At 36.3% G+C, this 20,309-nt stretch overlaps 1 protein-coding gene across 2 annotated transcripts in view; it reads left to right on the top strand.

Annotated features, from left to right (window-relative positions):
• Window positions 1–19,195, top strand: part of ASB5 (ankyrin repeat and SOCS box containing 5) — a 28,485-nt gene extending 9,290 nt beyond the window's left edge. The window contains exons 1-7 of one of the 2 annotated variants that reach the window (XM_075709243.1): window positions 8,695–8,752; window positions 12,060–12,139; window positions 13,258–13,365; window positions 14,967–15,117; window positions 15,253–15,387; window positions 17,489–17,680; window positions 19,068–19,195. In XM_075709243.1, coding sequence (XP_075565358.1) covers window positions 8,695–8,752; window positions 12,060–12,139; window positions 13,258–13,365; window positions 14,967–15,117; window positions 15,253–15,387; window positions 17,489–17,680; window positions 19,068–19,195 — 852 coding nt within the window. Of the gene's footprint in view, window positions 1–8,694; window positions 8,753–12,059; window positions 12,140–13,257; window positions 13,366–14,966; window positions 15,118–15,252; window positions 15,388–17,488; window positions 17,681–19,067 lie in introns of those variants that run through there. The other variant, XM_009484982.2, reaches the window with a different exon arrangement.
• Window positions 19,196–20,309: the final 1,114 nt, after the last annotated feature.

The raw sequence follows: 20,309 nt of genomic DNA, 5'->3' as shown, positions 1-20,309 counted from the left end.
ACTATTTGCTGACAGAAATGTTGAAACTGTACTGACATTTTATAAAAAAACTGGATAAAAAAGATTGTGAAGAAAATCACTTGAAAGTTTCCTTCAACAATTCTTCCTCTGGGTTATAAAAGTGGAATAGAATGAAATATTGGTGAAATGCAACATAGTGGTTTATTTAAAGTTTGTCTGCTAAATTAAGTCAGAATTCTAAACTCATCAGTAAAATCCTCTAGTTCCCTTACTCTGAGACTGTAGTGTCTGCCCCTTCCTCTGGCTGCTTTTTTGCAGGTAGCTGCGTTGCTTCCATGAATAACCAGAATATGAATACTGTCCTAAATTGCTTGTGTACCAAGGCAGGGAAAGTAATGGCCTACTATATTTTCTACATACTTGGATATCTACTTAGATTTCCGTTACAGGTTTTCTGGTGGATTTTGGAAGTGTTTGAGTGTAGAGAAAAATCTGAGGAACAGAATCTGAGTACCAAGCCCAAGTAGTTTCAAATATTAATAGTTTTATTACCTAATTAAGTCAAGAGATACTGATTTTTATTTTGTAGCTAATGTAACCCAGTGCATGGATGGCTGGCATTAGGAAGATGGCATAGCAATTCCATGTCAGAGGTGAAAGTGAAACAGTGAGTTCTTCAGTCTTACTCCAGTTTTAACTGTATGTTCATCCCCTCTTTATATCAACATCTCAATTATATTTTTAATACATTTCCAGTTGATTTCTGATGTTCATCTAGCTTTCACTTTTTTATGTACTGTTTTAATAGTACTTTTTAGTGGCTTTTGCCTAGAGGATGAATAGTTGTGCCTAGCAGAATTTAGTGCAAAGTTGCTCCTAGAGTCCTGAATGGGATAAGCTTTGCCTTCTTTAAAGCATGAAAAAAGATAGTGAGTATTTTTATGCACTGCATTCTGATGTCCTCCAAAGTATTTGAAATAATAGCAATGACTGGCAAGTCTCTATGGAATAGAGATACTTTTCCTAGTACCCTTGCCTTGAAGGTGGCAGATTTTGGGGGCAGATTTTGGGGGTAGTCGCTCCATTGGTAGCTCATTGCTTCCTATGCAGTTCTCTGGATGAGAGTGAGCAGGTGCTGCTCATTCCCCGGGGGGCCTTCCTCTTTGAAGCCATGGCAGCTGTCTGTGTATCTGCTGGTTTCCTTGCTCCTGCAAGTCACACCTCTGAGACTAGTAAAAGAGAATAACAACCAGGGGGCTGGGATATTTGTGGAAAACAAGTTGTATGAACCACTTGCATGTTTGTATCACTCCTCTAGAAGGACCCAGCTTCATTCTCAGCTGCAAACCTCACCCACAGGACTCCCACAAAAATATGCAGGCCTTGTCTTCCCACCCCACTGTCAATCCCTGCCCTGCAGTGCCAGATGCTTTGCTTGATCCTGATCCTCACCACCTTCTCCTGAAAGTCCTGGGATTCCATTCCAAATGGAAAGGAAGTGTAAGACTGAGATAAGCCTCAGAGTCATGGCAAGTACAGATATTGTCATCCGTTATTTCTCACCTGGAGAATAGTGCTGATCTCTTCCTGACACAGACACACGTATACACATCCTTTGTAAGCTTTCCTGTTAATTCATCTTCCAGTATTTACGTGAAGAGAACACCACAATTTAACAAGTAATTTTAGTATTAAAGTGATGTATTTATAATGTGCCCTTTTATAATGAGCCTTTTTGCAAAAGCTCTGTTCAGGATTTACTTGCAGAGTCTGATTGCTGGACGTGTAGAAGCGTTTATTTCACTCTATGAGATATTCTGGTTCATTCAGCTAGATAAAACCTGAGGAAAACAACTTTCTGAAAGCAGCATAACATCTGGGAGAGTGCAGTTTTGTTCTCTCTTGCGAGAACAGCAGTAGTCCGCCTGCTTCTGTTCTGTAGAGTGTAGCGGCATTCCAGTAGGGCAGGTCTCATGTGCTGTAATTTCAAGGTGAGATTTGCAGCGTAAAATTTGCAGCTGCTCCTTTTCTTTCCCTTACCCTACCTAATTATAATCTTGCCTCTGATTTTCTCTTAAAGAAAAACAAGAAGGATATAGAAAATTTCCTTAAATACCTGTGTATTATTTCAACATCTTCGGGATTAATTTTTGTCAGGTATCTGAAAGGACTAGTATTAATGAAACCCAGTAATGTTAATTTCCTTTTAAAAAGTTTACAAATGGCTAGTTTTTGTATCAGTAGAAGAGGACAGTGAGGAAATACTGGAAGGAGGTAAAGGCAGCATCTTAACATGTTATTAGTACAGAGAAATCACTGTCCTCTTTATCCATGCTGGAATTTTATCATGGATTGTTTCTCCCTGCAGATTTCTCTTGTATAGTATCAGCATGATACATAGTAACAAACAAAAAAATTCTACTATTAGTTGATTGCCCTTGGGTTTGTTATTATTTTAAAAAAATATTGACTTGTGCTGCTTCTGACGAGACTACAGCCTTACTTTCGTAATGGGATCAGACTTTCAAAATAACCAGTGAAATTTTGGTTTTTTGATAGTCAAGCCATGCTTTTATTTATTCAGGATGTAGTTTCTAGTTGACATGTGTAGGATACCTTGTCCCCTATTTAAAACAAACAAACAAAAAAACCCCAACAAAAACCCCAACAAAAAACAAAGAAACCAACAAACCATAAAAAGCCAGAAGTGCTTCATAAGTTCATGAATTCTTCTGAATTCCAAAATCTCTCTTAACTGCAAGTTACATATGAGTAAAGCCTGATGCAGTAATAATTATTACTTCTATTATTAAAAGAATTGCCATTCTGATAAAACAGTTTCAGTTTTTCTGTTTTAGGTTGCTTGTTATTCAAACAACAAAGCACTGAATACTTATGCTTTAAGAATCTGTTTCTTTTTTTGGTTAAATGATTAAAAAAATTAACACCTTCTTTCCATTTAAATCATGTAAATAGTTAAGACTCATGCTGTAGCTAAGCTGATTCTTTCTCTGTTTTAAAAATAGAAAATGCTAGAGCAGTCCTTCCCTTCCCCCACTATGTACTCACTAGTCCAAGCTAGTAAATGTTACTGAATGGGTTTCAGTGTTGTAGCCATTCTACAGTAAGTACAGCAAGATCCTTTGTGAAAAAGCAAAAGGAGGAAAAAAAGGTAGTAGAAATCCATTTGTGGATGTTCGTCAGACCAGAGTACCTGCACCAATGACAGCCAGGCTTTCCTCGAGAGACAAATAATGACAACAAACACTGCTGTTCAGAGGAGCCAGAATCTCCCCAAAAGACGCCTAGAAAGTATAGGGGAGTGTCCTGCAAAACGAAAAGCTAGCTGGGGTATTCTGACCAGCCAAGGTTAGTATAGCAGCCATTTCAGAAACCGTGTACTGAAATATGCTAAAGCTGACCCAATTTTATGATGTTCTAGCTCTAAACTGGTTTTTGGTTTTGTTTTGTTTTTTTTCTAGCTGTAATATAAATGCATGCTTATGTTAGTGGCACTTTATTGTCTTGCATGGGTTAACACAAGGTTGAAGCTATTTTTGTTCTTTCTGCACTCTTATCAGCTGATCTGAAATACCTTTTCTTGTTTATCTGCCCTATTTGTTATATGGAAATGTTTAAGGCTTGACTTACCCTGACTTTTGCTGTGCTGTCACAAGGTAACTGGATACTGAAAGCTAATTGTTTACAACAGGGAACTGGGAATGAAAGGAGGGGGGAGGAGTAAACTTTACATATAACTTCATATGTAAAGAGAAGTTTTTAGGTAGCTGAAAAAGGAGGGAATGGGGGAACTACAGGTGACAGAATTATTGTCCTGTACTAAGATACTGAAGACAAAGACATAATTGTTAGTGTTTGCATAGAGAAGTACTTAGGAGGTGTTTTAAGTTGCTGGACACTGACGTTTTCAGCAACAAGGAACAAACTCTATTATAGAAGAAGTGTTTAGGACTGCTATTGTCTGTGCCATATTTACCTAATTTTTTCATAATACAAGTGTGTAAAAGGGAGCTTTGAGTAATTGTGAGAATCTAACAGGAATTTTTTAAAAGAGTGATTGTAATTCCAATTAATATTGACCACATCATAAGGCTTAGAGTGAAACAAAAAAGAAAATAAGGAAATAAAACTTGAAATTCCTGATAATATGATTTCAAATTAAAAACGGAAATGTTAAAATGGTCAGGGAAAGGAGGAGACAGGGAAGAGAGATTTGATATATCGTGCATAAAAATAATTATGACTTTACCATGCAAAACGTAGCTCTATGTTATACGAATCCGTTATTCTTAAAATACCTTTGCTAATTTCCAGTACTGCCAGTTTTAGAATTAAGCAATATTCAAGAATTTAAGCAACAGTTACCATAGCTTCCCAAGTAACTCTTTAAATGCAGTGGCACTGTAAGGTTATATTTATTCATCAGTTTTAATATGCAAGTGTATCTTTTACCCTCATATTGTTCACTGTTTGGGCTAAGATTTCCTGATCTGTTATTTATGAACATTTCAGCTAGTTAGGTCAGTAGTTCCCAAAAAATAGCACATTCTCCCTCAGACTGAAAAGAAATTTTACCAAAGTTTATCAATGTTAGCACTAGCCACTCCTTGATATGGTTCAAGGATAGGCTCTTTTGCCATACTTATAAAGAAATAGCCACAGTTAGTTAAGTTTTGAAATTTTTAAAATCACAGTAAAATATGGGAAGTAAAATTTTCTGAAGACTCCATCTTAATACGGTCCAGCTACTTACAGCTTCTTTGTGATTGCTAAACAGGATGTATGTATTTATTGATGGACATCTTGAAGTATTGAGGGACTTCTGTTGCAGCTGAGGCTCTGGTTGTTACAGTTCACTTAAGTAACAAGTATAGCTAATATCAAACTGAAGGAGGCTCTTTTCTTCCCTCTCTGTTCCCATCCATGCGGGTATCCAAACCTGACTTTGTTCTTCAGGCACCCTCACAGAGCAAAGGAAGAGAAAGGCATACTGCAATGCAGTATGTAATTAAACATGCAGATTGGAAAATGGACTAAAAGTGATGCAGGGGGTGGAATATGTCATGAGAAGATTTGGTAGGAGGGCAAAAGGATAGAGTCAGGCTAGAAAAAGGTTATTTTACCAAAATCTCCTGGATGTGGCAAAAATGAGCACGCTAGGCCCAGCTTTGCTGCCCACCTGTGTACCGCTTTTAAGGCTAGCGATTAGGCCGCGTGCTGCATTCACTCTGGCAGGCTGGGAAAACACTGAGAACTCTGAGCACAGCTTGGGGAAAATTGCTTGCAGGCTGGTTTAAGGCTGAGACTGCATTTGAGGAGCAAAATTATGCCAGGCAGAAGTCCTCCAGAGCCTAACTCGTCTCAGAATGTCTGTATGCCTTTTCTGTCACCTTCTAGTTGGGAAGGCTACTGAGACACCCTTACTTTGTTTTAGTGACTTGTCCAAGGAATAATAACAGCCTGAGAGTACTGCCGGCTGCTCCACATACTCAAATCAAATCTGATGCGGGTCTAACAGATTACTGAATTTAGAGGCTGATGTGATTTTACACCTTGGTGCTCTAGCTAAGGCACACAGAGTTTGCAAGCTACTTTCAGCTGGGAAAATACCCAGCCAGTTGCTGATCCTTCAAGAAGACGGAAAAAACAAACCGTGCATGAGGAACGGAGAGGGGAGTCGTTGCTGTGCTTTCATGTGACAGGAGAAGGGGCCTGACACACTTCTTCCTGCGTGTGCAAGGCCTGGCACGGGGCCAGCAGCAGCAACGCCATCGGCATTACCACTGCCTTTGCGTAGCATAATGTCGGTTCTGTTGGGAACCAAGTGAGCTGGGTTTGGGTATTGCCGCTGTGGGTTTTTTTAGGATTGTTAATATGCTTTAGTGCCTCATGTTTCTGTGTGAAAAGTAGGTTAGATGGCAATGTCAAAGCACTCAAAGTTTAGGAAATGTTAGAAGTAACGTTGCCTGTGCCACTCCCATTTGACCCCCTAATGCGTTATAACCCAGTATTTGGCAACACAGCCACATGCTGTACTTTTCCACAAAGACCCTGCTTCCTTTGATGTGCAAGGTGGATGATGTTCTCAGAATGCATTTGGTTTATACTTGGAAAAAATACACCCTATGTTTTCCTGTATGTTGCAAAGTTTAGAAGGCATGTAGTGAATAGGTAGGAAAAAAGGGTTAATGTTTTCATGTCCCTAAAAGCAAACTCTATTCTTGTCTTTGCTGTGGCACTTGTGTGTTTTAAGACCAATCATCTAACCTAAAAGTTTCTTGACTGATCATGGTTATTATTATCTAAGGCTGAAATTTCAGAAGCTCAAAGCTCTCATAACCATAATTAAACTATGCTTTCAGTGTACACTCTAATGCTTAAGTACTCTGGAAAAAATAAGCTATTAGATTGGTTTTACAATTTAAGCATCAAAACTCTCTATCTTTTGGTTCCTTAGTTATAAAATAGTATGAATGGATGATGTTATGAAGGTAGATTCAGCAAGGGTTTTGAAGTATTCTTTTGTTATTGGGAGAATACCATGAAAAAGGCAGTGTAAAATTAATGATGTTATAGTCAGTTTATAGTTTGGTTAGCATATCTTAAAGAGCGAAAGATCCTACTAGGTATGGAGATAAAAAATAATTTGAATGCCAACTTCTTCATTGCATACAACACTGAAATGGCAAAACTAATGTGTGGTCATATAATGTGGGTGCATCACAAACAACTGTGGGAAAATAAATTTGTTTCGTATGGTTTTCAAGGGTACGAAATCAATGGCCTTTGCATTTGGAATAAAATCCGCAAATTTTGAAAGTCTGCATGATGATAAACACTTGAAAGAACACTGGTTTGAACCAATCAAGGTTTCATTTTTTGGTATGCATATATTTATGTGTATATATTTATGTATTGTTATATAATTTTCAGTCAAATGAAAACAAAGATTATTTGAAATATTGAAATGAAATATTTAAATGCCACTTGAACTACATCTTTTCTCACAGACATATTTTAGTCATCTCTAGCCTAAATTCTGATTCTTTTGGAGTTCTTCAATGTTGATTGTTGGAATTTCATTTGTCAAAAAGAATTAGCTTCTGTTTTGCTGGTCATATCTAATCGTAGTAGTTAAGCACCACGGATGCATTTCTTAACTTTTAAATCCTCAACTTAAGATTCTTTTCAATAGTTTTTAACATCAAATATCAATTAAGCAGTTGCTACACTTCTTTAACCTGCAAAGGCTTTAGACAAATGGGTAATTTTATAGTGCCACAGTAAAAATCTGTTAGAACCTAATTACGTATACAAAATATCAGGCAGTTTTAACAACTGGAGTGAAGTGAGTCCATTGATCTTGGGACTATAAAGTTACAGAGTTTTTCTGTTACGGTTATTGATCCTGTCTGTTGCCTCGCTTGCCACAAACTAAACCACTCAGAATACATCTCAAGGAGTAAAAGGTAACAGTGATGAGCTTAATACATAGCATTTGTTAGTTTTGCAGAAGTAAGTATTAGCTACAACACTTTCCAAATAGTCTGTGTTTCTCATCTCCCAAGAATGAACTGGGACAGGCTTCTATTTTCAGTTCTTTGATGATACTGCTTCTTCTGAGGACTGGGACACCATCTATTTACCCTTAGAGCAGTATTTTTCTAACGTGCTGAGCCCTGGCCTAAATGTTCTCCTGGTGAAGTCAGTGAGAAGACTTTCATTCATTTCCAGTCCTCCTTGTGTTGAAAATCCAAATTTTGAGGTACCTTTTATACTGTGTTTCTTTTGTTTTGTTTTGTTTGTTTGTTTGTTTTTTTAAGACTACACAAATTTTTAGAAATAAAAGGATGGGATGCCTGGAGTTAATGACTTTTACGAAAATATTTTTACTTAGTGTTTTACTATTATGATCATCACTGCAGGAATGACTTACAGGTAATTGCAGGTAGATGTAAAAGACTGAAGTCTGCAGGAAAACATGAAGAAATAATATTAATGACTTAGAAGTGGATCAAAGTCAGAATTGAAAATCCCCATTTTGGGGGATTTTCACTGCTGAGAATACTTATCAAAACCCCAATTTAACAACCAAAGAATTTTTTAGAACATAACTGAGGCAATAGTGAACTGCTGAAAGAAAAACACAGTTCAGCATATGGATCAAATAGCATTTGAAAAATATTCAGAATATCTTTGCTTATTTCTTTTCTAAGCGTATTACGAGTAAGTAGTAAAATAACATGAACATTTGGCAATGCTTCCCTTACAAATCTGTGTACTAATACTGATATTTGAGGATGCAAAACCATGTGTCTCATTGCATGAGGTTAAAGGAAGAGTTTGTCCTGCAGTTCTTATTCAGCTCAAGGTTCTCTTGATTTCACTGTGAGTTTATCTTGTGTTGAAATTCCAGTTAATCTGTCTTGGAAGGCAAATGCACAGATACTGGCACTTTGAAAAGTTGTTATGTTAAAAAAAGAAATGTGAAAAATGAACAGAAAGGGCCACAGTCCTTTAGCATAAGAAAAAAACCTGGCGACTTGTATACGCTCATATCTTCAAAGCTGTGTTTACTGAAGGGTGAAAGTTCATATTACAGTGAGCTGCTGATCTCCTTCCAAACATAGCTGGAGTGCATTAAGAACAGGCCCAACTAGCAAGAACAGACTTTTTTTTTTGTTTGTTTGTTTATTTTCCAGATTGAAAGAAATGAGTAGGATTTATAATTGCAATTGTCTGGAAGTGCCATGGGGAGATGGAGATTTAGGTATTGTATGATACTTTGTAATTTTTTTTTAACTTCACCTTTTAATACAGTAAATATATTTATTCTTTCTTGTTAGTGTTTACAAAGCAATGAGGGCTGCCCTTCCTGGTAAACTATACACCAGAGAACTTGGAACTAACACAGCTTCTAAATATAGTTAGAGATACTTTGTATTCAGCATCTGTCAGAGACGACATCAGTAGGGAATTAATGCATTAACAGTTTTGGAATAGACTGTTTGCTAATATTTCTGTTACAGACAACAATGAATGAAAAAAATCTTGTTTATATTCTTGTTACTGCTTTCTAAGTGAGAGACATAGCAAGTTTGTAGATGAGCAGAAGGCAGAAATCTAGACAAAGGATTTATTTGGAGACACCTTTGATGTTTGTTTATGATACATACTTATTTTTAACGTATTCTTGTCCCTGTGGTATTTAATGATTAATTACTGTGTTTATCGATAAATCAGTTGGAATGTGAAAGTTTTTCCCAAACTTGGTTTGCATAAAATATTTCTGCAGCATTTTGCTTACAGATTTTATTTCTAGTAGAGATGATACAAGCATTTTTTATTTAATGGATTTAGCAGAAATAGCTAGCTACTGGATGTCTTTACATGAAGACAGGGATATAAGGTGGGTCTAGGTGCAAAACAGAGCTCAAAATGGGATCTGGCATCATTTGATTCTCAGATGCCACTGGAGTAATGACATTAACAGACATTCTTCTGAACAATTCAAGAGGGAAGGAGGTGAAGGAAAGAAAGGTGGAAAAAATGTTGCTTTCAGATCCTACCTGCATCTTTGTTCCGTTTAGAGTTATACATGGCTACAAAAATGTCCAAAGTGTAGTGTATTTAATGGGCGTAAAAACTTCATGACACAATTTTATTAGACTTTTTTTATATAATAGTTAAGTGTCTTTTTTTTTCCTCTGTTAATTTAGCAGTAGGACAAACTGTCAGGAGAGAGAAGTACTCATCTGTAGAGACAGGGGGACAAAATTCAAAAGCAACTTCTAAACACAACTTTTAATAATTTTTGAGGAATTCTTCCGAGCTGAAAGCAGGAGAACTTAATGGATCTAATTGATTTGAATTAGAACAACTTGAGTGCTGGTTCAGATACTACTACAGAAGAAGGAAAACATTGGTCAAAATTCTCATAGTGTTTGCATGCATCAAACCTACAAGAGGATAAATATATCTGAGCTTATTGGGATGACAGAGAAAATACTGATGTTTTGTCAAAGTCAGATCACTTTAAGATTTCTGAGCTCAGTTTTTGTAGAATAATGCCCCTTAAAATCCCAGTCACTTTTGGTATGGTTTTTTTTAGCTGTTATTCTGACTGGCAATGATTGCAAATATTTCATTTAATAAAATTTAATAAAGTATAGGGAATGATGTGTGTGCATGTACATACACATGCACACACAGATGATCAGAGCTTAGTGTAAATAATTCTGAAAGAGTATTGGAAGCTGGATCTTGCCTATGCCCCATCTACTCCCACAGATGAAAGAGTACAAGGAGCTTCACAGATACTGGATACTCGGACGTAACAGACATCTCTATGCGTTTTTAAGATCAGGTTTACAAAGCTTTAATCTCCTATATTTTTTAACTTCTGTGATCAGCTTTATGTAGTCTTATGATAATTTAAATACTCAGCTGTGCTTTTGTTTTTCTAAGTTTTTGATCTCAATAGCATCCAGTAGTGCTGAGTTCCACAGTGTAGTTATATGTTCTGTGAGAAGATACAGTCAGTCTCACATCTGAGTAAGTTTTAGTTGCATTCACTAACACCTCTAGGAAAATGGAGGCTTTATCTCAATTTCCATATTGTGCACAATTTCATACATTTTTAACTATGCCCTGATTTCTTTTCAGGTTGAGCAGTCTTAATCTTTTCGGTCATTCTTCATGTGATTTGAGGGGGTGGTTTATTGTAATCAGAAATTTACTTCCTGAAACAGGCTAGTGGACAGAAGGGGTCCAGTGGGAAACAGCAACAGGGTCTATTTCTAGTGAGTAGTTACCTTAGAGCTTAGACTGGTGATTGCCAGCGATGGAACAACAGCCTTCTCCTTTAAAACTCATTGCCTTGTCACTAAAATGCAGGAACTGGCTTTGCAGGCAGTCCTAGTCCATTGCAGCAGACAAAGTCAAACATGTTTACACATTGGGGATTCATCTGCCATTGTTACCAGGTCATCAGACTTAGCTAATTCTCTCTACATTTTTTTCAGGGATTTGGCGGGGAGGGGGACGACGGACTTGATATAACTCACATGAGTGATTGTATTAGCATTTTACAGTGCCAGTGATTTTCTTCCTACAGGAATAAATATCAGTAATTCATAATATATTTTGAAGATGGTTCTTCCTTTCACAATCTCTCAAAACTTGATTTGCAAAATTCCTACAGTAAATTGGTATCAGCTATGCCTGCAACCCTGTCTGGTTAGAAGGGACCTGTCAGTGGGCCAGTCTTCTAGACGAAAGGGCAGGTTCTTCATCAAGAGCCACAGGATGACTCTGGGACCTGGGTTGGGAGTTAAGGCGTGGGGTATGTGTGTGAAGGCGAGGTGGTTTTTTGGTTTCTCCCCCCCCCCCCCCTCTTTCTTTTTCAGGGGTGATAAATAAATGAAAATAAATGCCAAACCTTTACATTAAGCATATCTAACTATTTTTAGCCCTAATAGCCTATTAGAATGAGAACTTTGACTTAATATCGTATTTCTACTATAGCAGTTTTTTTACTGTGATTCTCACTGTATTTCTCTCCTTGCACTTGTGTAGTAGCTGCAGATTAATCTCATCATACATAGGGATTTCCATATTGATTTTCATGTACATTGGCTTTTTCAGGACTTTTTCAGGACTTTTTCAGGCAGGTTTATGACTGGTTGAAGTTCAAATATCAATTTGTTGAAGTCTATAAATTTCCATATGCCAGCTGCAAAAATAAGTTATATTATTTTTTAAAAAAAAATGAACAATGCAAATATAGAAGTGGGAAATACGGCAGTTGATGAATTTATTAAATCAGATTACTGAAATCAATATATCAATATTTTGTTCTCTGTAGCACATAATCATTTATTAGAGATGTTTACAGTTAATAGAGCAGTTTTTATTGTTTAGAAACTGATCATTTGAAATACAGGCTGTAAAGAGGAAAAATTAATTTCATAGGACAGTTGACTTCATTCTGTGCATTATATTTTCTGCTTTGCTCTATGCATTCCAAAATCCTTCTAATTCATGTGGTTTACTCAATAAATGTTGTTATTACATAGGTTCTTGGGCAGATCGCTCACCTCTGCATGAGGCAGCCAGTCAAGGACGTCTTCTTTCTCTAAAGACTTTATTGTCACAGGTGAAGGCTGTGTTCTTAAAATTGCTTTTATTTTTAATGTTACTTAATTTCTCAGCATAGATTATTAATGCAGATTTAGTATACTTTGCTTTGCTTTTTTCACTTGAATTTTTCAGAGCAATACACATTTAGGAATGTTTTATATGGTAAGATATAAGTTAATATTTAAAGTATTTCCTCTATATGTTTTAAAACTTCCCTCCCCAAAAAAATTTTTACCAAAGCTGTATCTAAATGTGTATCAGTCTCCCCCTCTTGCATGGTATAAATCAATGTAGTTCTACTGCTTTAAGCCCTCAGGTAAATAGAGCTAGTCAGGAAGATACTTGTTGAGTGGAAGAATCACTGCAAGATTCTGGTTTTTGCATAGTTGTGATTTAAAAATATATATATTTTGTTAATAGCAAAGGGGAGACTGTAAACCGCTAAATTTTAATGTTACAGTATTGTCATATCAGCTACTACAATACTGAAAATGTATACTATAGAATACATTTGATGAAAGCCAATAGATGCAATTATTAGTTCTTAAGAATCAAGCAACATCTACTGCAGAAAATTTCAAGGGCTTGATGATTTTCTCAATCCAAGAAGTGATCTCCTTGCTAAAATTTGTGGCTTTAGATATTTCAGACCTTAAGTCAGAGGATCGTAGTTTCTGTCCTAAACAGGACAGTTTAGACTCAGGGCCTTGTTGAGTTTTAAAGATCACCAGCAGTGGAGATGCACCAACCTCTCTGGACCCCTGTTCAGGGTTTCACTGTCCCCACAGTGAAATTTTTTTCCATCTAACTAACTGGAATTCACCATGTTCCAACTTGTGTCTGTTGCCTTTTGTCCTACCACTGTGCATCTCAACAGTCTGTTTCCATCTTCTTTATACCCTCTATATCCTATTCCTATTTCTGATTTTTTTAAAAAAAAGCTGACAACTTACTCTTATTCTGTTATATACATTGCTGAAAGATTCTTTTTATGCTCACTGAAGATTTATTTATTGCAAGTAGAGTTTTAAGCCTATTTAGAGTATTGTAATCTATTCATTTGAACAGTAGTGTGAGGAAATTACTCTTAACAGCTTTTCTATGATCTCTGTATGTCATTCATGTCTTGTTTAGGGGTACAATGTTGACACACTAACAATTGACCAAGTAACTCCACTTCATGAAGCCTGCCTGGGAGATCATGTAGGATGTGCAAGAATCCTTCTTGAAGCAGGAGCAAATGTAAGGGTTTGGGGTTTTTTTGTTTCTTTTTTTGTATATGAAGTCTGGTGCTAACCTTAGTTTAACTAAGAAGGATATATTCCTTGATTTTTATTTTTTTTAATTGATATTTCTCTCTACTCACCCTATTGATTGCAGTTATCTCATTTCAATAAGCTCCCATCTGAAAGCTAGCAAAGGAAAGTGATGGGTCAAAGAAACATCATTAGAGAGATGTTAGGTTAAAAGAAAAAAAAAAACAACCAAACAAACCACATAATTGTACGTGTAAGTGTAGATATCAAACAGAAGAACAGTAACAGGGAAAATAGATGGGAGCTGGGCAGACACTGAGACAGAGTCAAGAATTGGAGAGAATCTGCTAGCGGTGTGTCACCAGCCTTATTTCTTCTCTGAATTTCATTACATTATCTCTCTTCTAAAACATGGAATGCGTCCCTCTCCTTTACTGTTTCCTCTTGTTTTGAGTGGCTTGCAGGAGACTGTTCTTTTAATTTCCAGAATGTCTTTTGTCACACTGCACCTGTGTGCACTTAAGATTCTTAGGGTCTGAGTACAAAAAAAGCACTGGCTCTTTCCTGTACTCCGGACACAGGCTGTCTATCTGTTACCCCAAAACAAGAACGGGACTTTACAGACCACTTTCACTACAATTTCTGCTGACATCAGAGTTCAAATGTGTAGTTTTCCAAATACCTGATCTTTGTGATGGAAATATTTATTATCCTTACAATTCAGTTTTGAGACCCATGTAGAATATGTCTATGTTATTACAGAAAAAGAAAAAAAGCATAGATGTTTCCAAAAACAATTCCTCTCCACTTCACCTAGCACAAGGCTTCTAAAGATACAAACCTATAGATATTATAGACAAAACTGTAAGGACAAATTTCATTTTCCTATCTGAATATTTTTAGTACTTTTAAATTTTTTGGTGGGTTTGGGGGGTGCATGGAAGAGGATAGGCCAGAGTCCTGGAAGGAGCCCTCTCCTAATACCTGTGCTCCTTCCTTTACTATTATTAGCCCTCACAAATTTGCCTAGTTTCTCTCCTCATTCTCTCACACTGGGAACATTCAATTAACCAGTGAGGGGGCGAGGTTAGTATTAAAACAGCGACCCTGTACTATACTATTAGCTTTGTCTCCATCCTGTGAAATACCACTCCAACCTGGAGACTAAAACCATGGAAGAAAACGGCAAATAATTCTCACATTTAACATGGAGTTTGTATTCTTGACAAAGCTGTGGAGAGAAGGTCCCCATTATCCCATTACTACACAAAGTGTAGATTTTCTGTATCAGTGAAACAAGCTAAGCGTAATGACTTTTGAAAATGATTTACTGCCTAGATGTTAATGTGTGTTCTTCAGTATTCCAGGTGTATTTTGGTTTATTCAACATAGTTTAATAAGAATAATAGTAAACTAATTTCAACTGAGGGGTGTGGTGAGAGGAAGACAGTAGCACAGGGACTGATCAGATAAGCTACATTATTCTAACCAGTAAATTTTTTTGGTATTTTAATGCAATTTCTAACTATATCCCATTTAAAAATTTACCTTTCAAATCTGTTCTTAAATAGATTTTATATATTCTAGGTAAATGCTACAACAATTGATGGAGTGACACCTTTATTTAATGCATGTTCGAGAGGCAGTGCAGCATGTGCTGAGCTCCTGTTAGAGTATGGTGCCAAAGCTCAGTGGGAGTCCTGTCTTCCGTCACCAACTCATGAAGCAGCCAGCAGAGGTAAGAAATTACCTGCTGAACAAACATGGAGCAGTCGACAAATGTCTCAATAATAGCATTAAGAATTGTGTCTGGTTTTGTGTATGAGACAGCTTACTAATGTCGAGCAAACTCTGTCGTGCTTTGTACTGACAGGTCACAGTGAATGTCTGGAGGTGCTGATATCCTGGGGTATAGACGTTGACCAAGATCTTCCTCACTTAGGAACACCTCTGTATGTAGCATGTGTTTCACAGCAGATCCATTGTATTCGAAAGCTTCTTTATGCAGGTATGTCACGATTTAAATAAAAATTTTACTAGTTTTTAAAATAAGCATACTGTACTCACCTTTGAAGTGAGCTGTGCTCAATCAATGAAACTAGGACCCTTCCTTGCAGGGCTCTACTTCTAAGTTTATTTTGTGTTTATTGTTTTCTTGTAATAACTTACTATGTCTTTCATTTTTTTGTGGTGTAGCACGCATATGAGAGAAAAGGGAAGCCATACTAATAAGAATGGATGTTCAAAATTTTTAGCACCTCCTACAGCTTTGTAGATGTTAATTTTCTGTAGGAAAAACAAAGGTAAAAAAACAGCTTTGAGAATGGAATTTTATACAGTAATCACTGAGCTTTCAACAGAACTTTTAGCAATGAGTCCCACCCTTTTTCATTCTTTAGCATGTTCTAATAGATCTTTTTACAAGGCATCGAGGCTGAGTTGCAGAGAGAAGAGGTAAGGTAAAAGGTATTTGATCCTAAATTTCGCATATGATTATTTATTTAATCAATGGGAAAGAGATGTTGGAGGCTCACTCTGTTTCAGCACAAGTCCCAGGACACAACTGGCATAGCTAAAGGATCGTTTGCTGTGTTTCAGGTAATGGCATACAGGGCTTTTGTGTCCTGCAGCACAATGAATGAAAATGTATATATGAATAATTACAGACTTGCCATCATTACACCGGAATTGTGTTTCTAGTTAATCGCAGGTTATTTAGAACTTAAGCAAGCAGTTAAATTGTTTCTCGTTAAGTCAGTCTCCTTGTATGATTAACTATCCTCTGTCATGATTTTTATGTTTAAGAACTGCAGAAGTATAATTAGCATATGTGGGGATTCAAATACTACCATACATTAAAAACAGTAACAGGAGGGCATATTCTACAATTGTTGGTGCCCTGAAGTAGAAAAGGGTATGTAAATTGAGAATATAAGTAACTATTTATGTCAATCTGAATTTTTTCATGTTTTATCAGTTTATGAGAATGTTTTAGAAGTTGAAAAGCAAATAGACAATGAAATGGGCAAGGGAATGATACTGTGGAAGTATTCTCAAATTGTTAATACTGAGAACAGTGAGTTACTCAGACTTCAAATCTAATTGCTAGGCCTGTGATATTATTAAATTATTTTACTCAAATGGGAATTAAAAAGGCAAAAATTGTTGATTTAAGGAGAAAAGTCGGTACAGAAGCCAATTCTTGGTCTCACGAGATCAGTAAAGCTCCCTTAAGAAGCCTGGGTTTTTCTTCTGCTATCATAGTCTAGAAGACTGTTGGGGCAAACCCAGTTTTAGGGGGACTAACAGCTTGCCTATAAGAGAAATTCTTCCATACTAGCTATAGTTTTGTTTAACTCTGATATGGATAATTTTTTCTTGAATATGAATGCATTAGTGCAAATTAATTTAGTCCATTTTAATTTAAAATAAATTAGCAATTCCTTATTAATACAAAAGTGTAATAATTAGAATTCTGTGGACTGGGAGAATTAATGGTTTGGGGTTTTTTCCCTATTAGCTTTTTTGACTGTGTATCCCACCTTAATTAAAATTAAGTCCTTTATAGAAAAATCCTTGTTAAAGGTTGGATGGGATGGGAATCTATTTCAAACCCCTTGCCAGCTTCATCACAAGAAAAACTATAAAGCATCCAAGTTAGATTCCTTCTTGAGTTGGTGTACTTACAAAAATCTAAATACTAAACTTCAGTTTAGTGATTCTTTTTAAAGACTTAAATAAGGAAAATACTTTTTTATGTAGTACAAATTTTCTTAAACATGTACAAAATGTACTTTTTTATTATTAGGGCAACAGTGATTCTCACATGACCTAATTTGATTTTTCTTTTCCTTCTTTTTATAAAGTATTTTGCTTTAAAATCTAGTTGTGCTTAGCTAATAAAACCTAGGTTAAGCGTATGGGTTCAAAAAACCCCACTGATATGATTAGCTATAGCGCTATGCGATAAAATTAGTGAAGTGGCTAAACTCACTGTGGCGTTCTAGGACAGCGGGGGGTTTTTTTGTTTGTTTTGTAACATCATCTTTACTCAGTGACAATTTTAATTAATCTCGTCTTACGTCTCTTTATGTGCGTCTACCCACCAGGTGCCAATGTGCAGAAAGGAAAGCATTTGGAAACTCCACTCCATGCTGCTGCCCAGCATTCTAGTACAGAGATCGTAAACTTACTCCTTGAATTTGGGGCAGACATAAATGCCAAAAATACAGATTTTGAGAGGCCTGTTGATTTAGCTGCCCCAAGCAGTTTAGTGGAGAGACTGCTGCTCCTCCATGAAGGTAAGTTTTACATGTGTGTTTTTGCAACTCTAAGTTGTATTCTTAAAAGAACCCCAAAACCTAACCTACCCCCCGCCAAAAACCCCAACAGCCCAAATGACCCATACTGTAGAAGCTAACATTGTACTTTATGAAATGAATATATTAACATTCAGGTAAATTCCTTTCTGACTATAAAAATACCCAGTAATACTTAGTGTCAGGCCAGAGCCTGTTGACCAAGCAGCATCAGAATTTATACAAGCTGAAAAAGAATCATCTTGTGTTTATTGGGTGTTTACACAATTAGACATTAAAGCTATATTTTTATCGGCTGTTACAGACCTTGTTAAAAAGAAACAGAATATTTCAATTTCAGATTAAAAATATATTTAGTTTTGGCCAGCTGTCCCAATATTTTTAAAAATATATTTTTAAGTGCATATAAAGTACTTTACTGTGATTGTAGCCAAAAAGTATAATAAGTTTCATTTGCTAAATTTTCTTTACTGAATTATAAGTACCTGAGAAATAGGAGTCAATACTTAGGAGTCCCTTAAACTCTTAAAGGTCTGTTGCCTGAGAGAGAGAGAGAGAGAGAATATATCCCAAAGGGAACTGGATTTGTTCAGACTGACCTATGTACGGCATAAAAAGAAGCCACAAGACAAAGATGGGAAATAAGCACAGAAACTATTGCAATAACCGTGGGCATCTCTTTAGAGGGGAACTGACAAGTAGCTTTGATTAACGTTTTCCTCCAGAAAACATCTGTCTAGTCAGAATGCTGTTACAAAAACCCTCTAAAAACAGTTGGTTATCACAACATTTTTTAAAAGCCACAGCAAAGATGTCAAAAAAAATGAATTGGCATGAAACATGTATGGTTTTATTGCCCAGAGAAACACAGCAATGTGTTCATTGTGATGGAGTGGAGGGGCGTAGAGGGACAAAGGCATTATCATGAGCTAGTAAGACCACTAACCATGGTCCAGGATCTCGGGGTGTTTTGCCTGCTTATTCTTCTTACAGTGATACATTGGTAGAGCAGCTTGTAGTGCTGTAGCATGTATTTCACTTGTTCTATGAATAAATAAAAAAATAACCCTGCAGCTTTTTAAAGTTGTTCACATCAGAAATTTTCTGGGAGCAGGTTTTTAATTTAAAAACACAAATTATTTGCTGACATGACCAAAAAAGCATTTTTTTGAGTATTTCCCTGATTATTAGTAAGGTTTCAGCAGTCCCAGTCTTTATCTTTGAGGGCAAAAAGGAAGGAAGGAAAAGGACAAATTTGCAAAATGTGAACATTTTTTTTTAGAAATTCCATTATTGTGCAAGACTGCTGTAAAACAAAGTACTGGCTTTTATAGTTGTATAATTAAACTCCTTTCTTTTTTGTTTGCAGCCACACCATCTTCTCTTTGTCAGCTCTGCCGACTATGTATCCGAAATTACATAGGAAGAGCTAGACTGCATCTTGTCCCGCAACTCCAGTTGCCAACAATACTGAAGAATTTCTTACAGTATAGATAACAGAGTAATTAACCTTTAGAAACTTGAATAACAAGTACTTTTTCTTCTTTCTGTTTATTGTATGTTTTATCTAAAGAACTGCTGGCGGAAAAAAAGCCTTTTGCGTATTACTTAAAAAAAGATATATATCTTTGACACCTGGTGTTGGTATGTAATAATAATTGGGAGCCATTCAGCAACTGGTACCAAGGTGTTAATAAGGCTGAATTGAATAAGTGTGCTGATACTCTGTGAAATGATTGTATAGCTTTAGCTTAACACTTACTAAATAGCTTTAGTGCTGTTAATTTTAATTGTATTTATACTGTTAAAATCTGTTTGGCACACCTGTACCACAGAGTTTCTTCATTATTATTTGTTAAGTTGGTCCATTTGGAGTCATTATTTTATGTGTTTTTAATTTCTATTGTTTGTGTACTTAAAAATACTTGGTGATAGGTTCACTATCTACATTGATAAAAATAAAACAAATAGATGTCAATTTTTCTTCTTTTTCTTTATATAGACAATTCATTAATGACAGTGAGAAACTTCCTTTATTCTTCCTCATTGCCTGTGCGGTGAATTGGAATTGGAATTACGCTGCTGTGAACAGAATCACAATTTTTTCAGCCATGCACAGTTTAAAGGTTCTCTGTTTAGTAGTACAATTAGCAACTTTAAAAATTCCAGAGGAATATTCCTCAAAAGCCTTAATGCTGAGATAGTTTTGATCTCCTCTTGTGAAACAATTATCTGGGCTCTTTCCTTATCTTTTCATAAGAATGGGCATATTAAATAATTATTTGCCTCGGAGAAAGGCATATATTACTGTATAGTATCTGTGAGGTCTCTGAAGACATATTGTGGAGATGTGGATACTGAATCTTCAACCTCAAGTTCAGGAGGTGGGTGCAAGGCCCCAGAAATACATCAGTTCCCTGTATCAGGACAGGTATCACTCTGAAAAGGACATTATTTCTCTTGCTGTCTAGTTTAGAAACAATTGCCCAGCTCCAAAAATCATGTTGCAGAATCCCAGAATGCTCTAGCAGGCATTTCTGTGATCAGGTTGCAATTTTGTTGTTCAGCTCTCTAGCCAGAGACAAAACGCTGACACCACCAAGAGACGTTA

The sequence above is a fragment of the Pelecanus crispus genome, chromosome 4, assembly GCF_030463565.1.
Source record: "Pelecanus crispus isolate bPelCri1 chromosome 4, bPelCri1.pri, whole genome shotgun sequence".
In the NCBI taxonomy this organism is placed as follows: Eukaryota; Metazoa; Chordata; class Aves; order Pelecaniformes; family Pelecanidae; genus Pelecanus; species Pelecanus crispus.
Note: the sequence above shows the minus strand (reverse complement) of the source record. Positions and strands in the feature narration are given on the sequence as shown.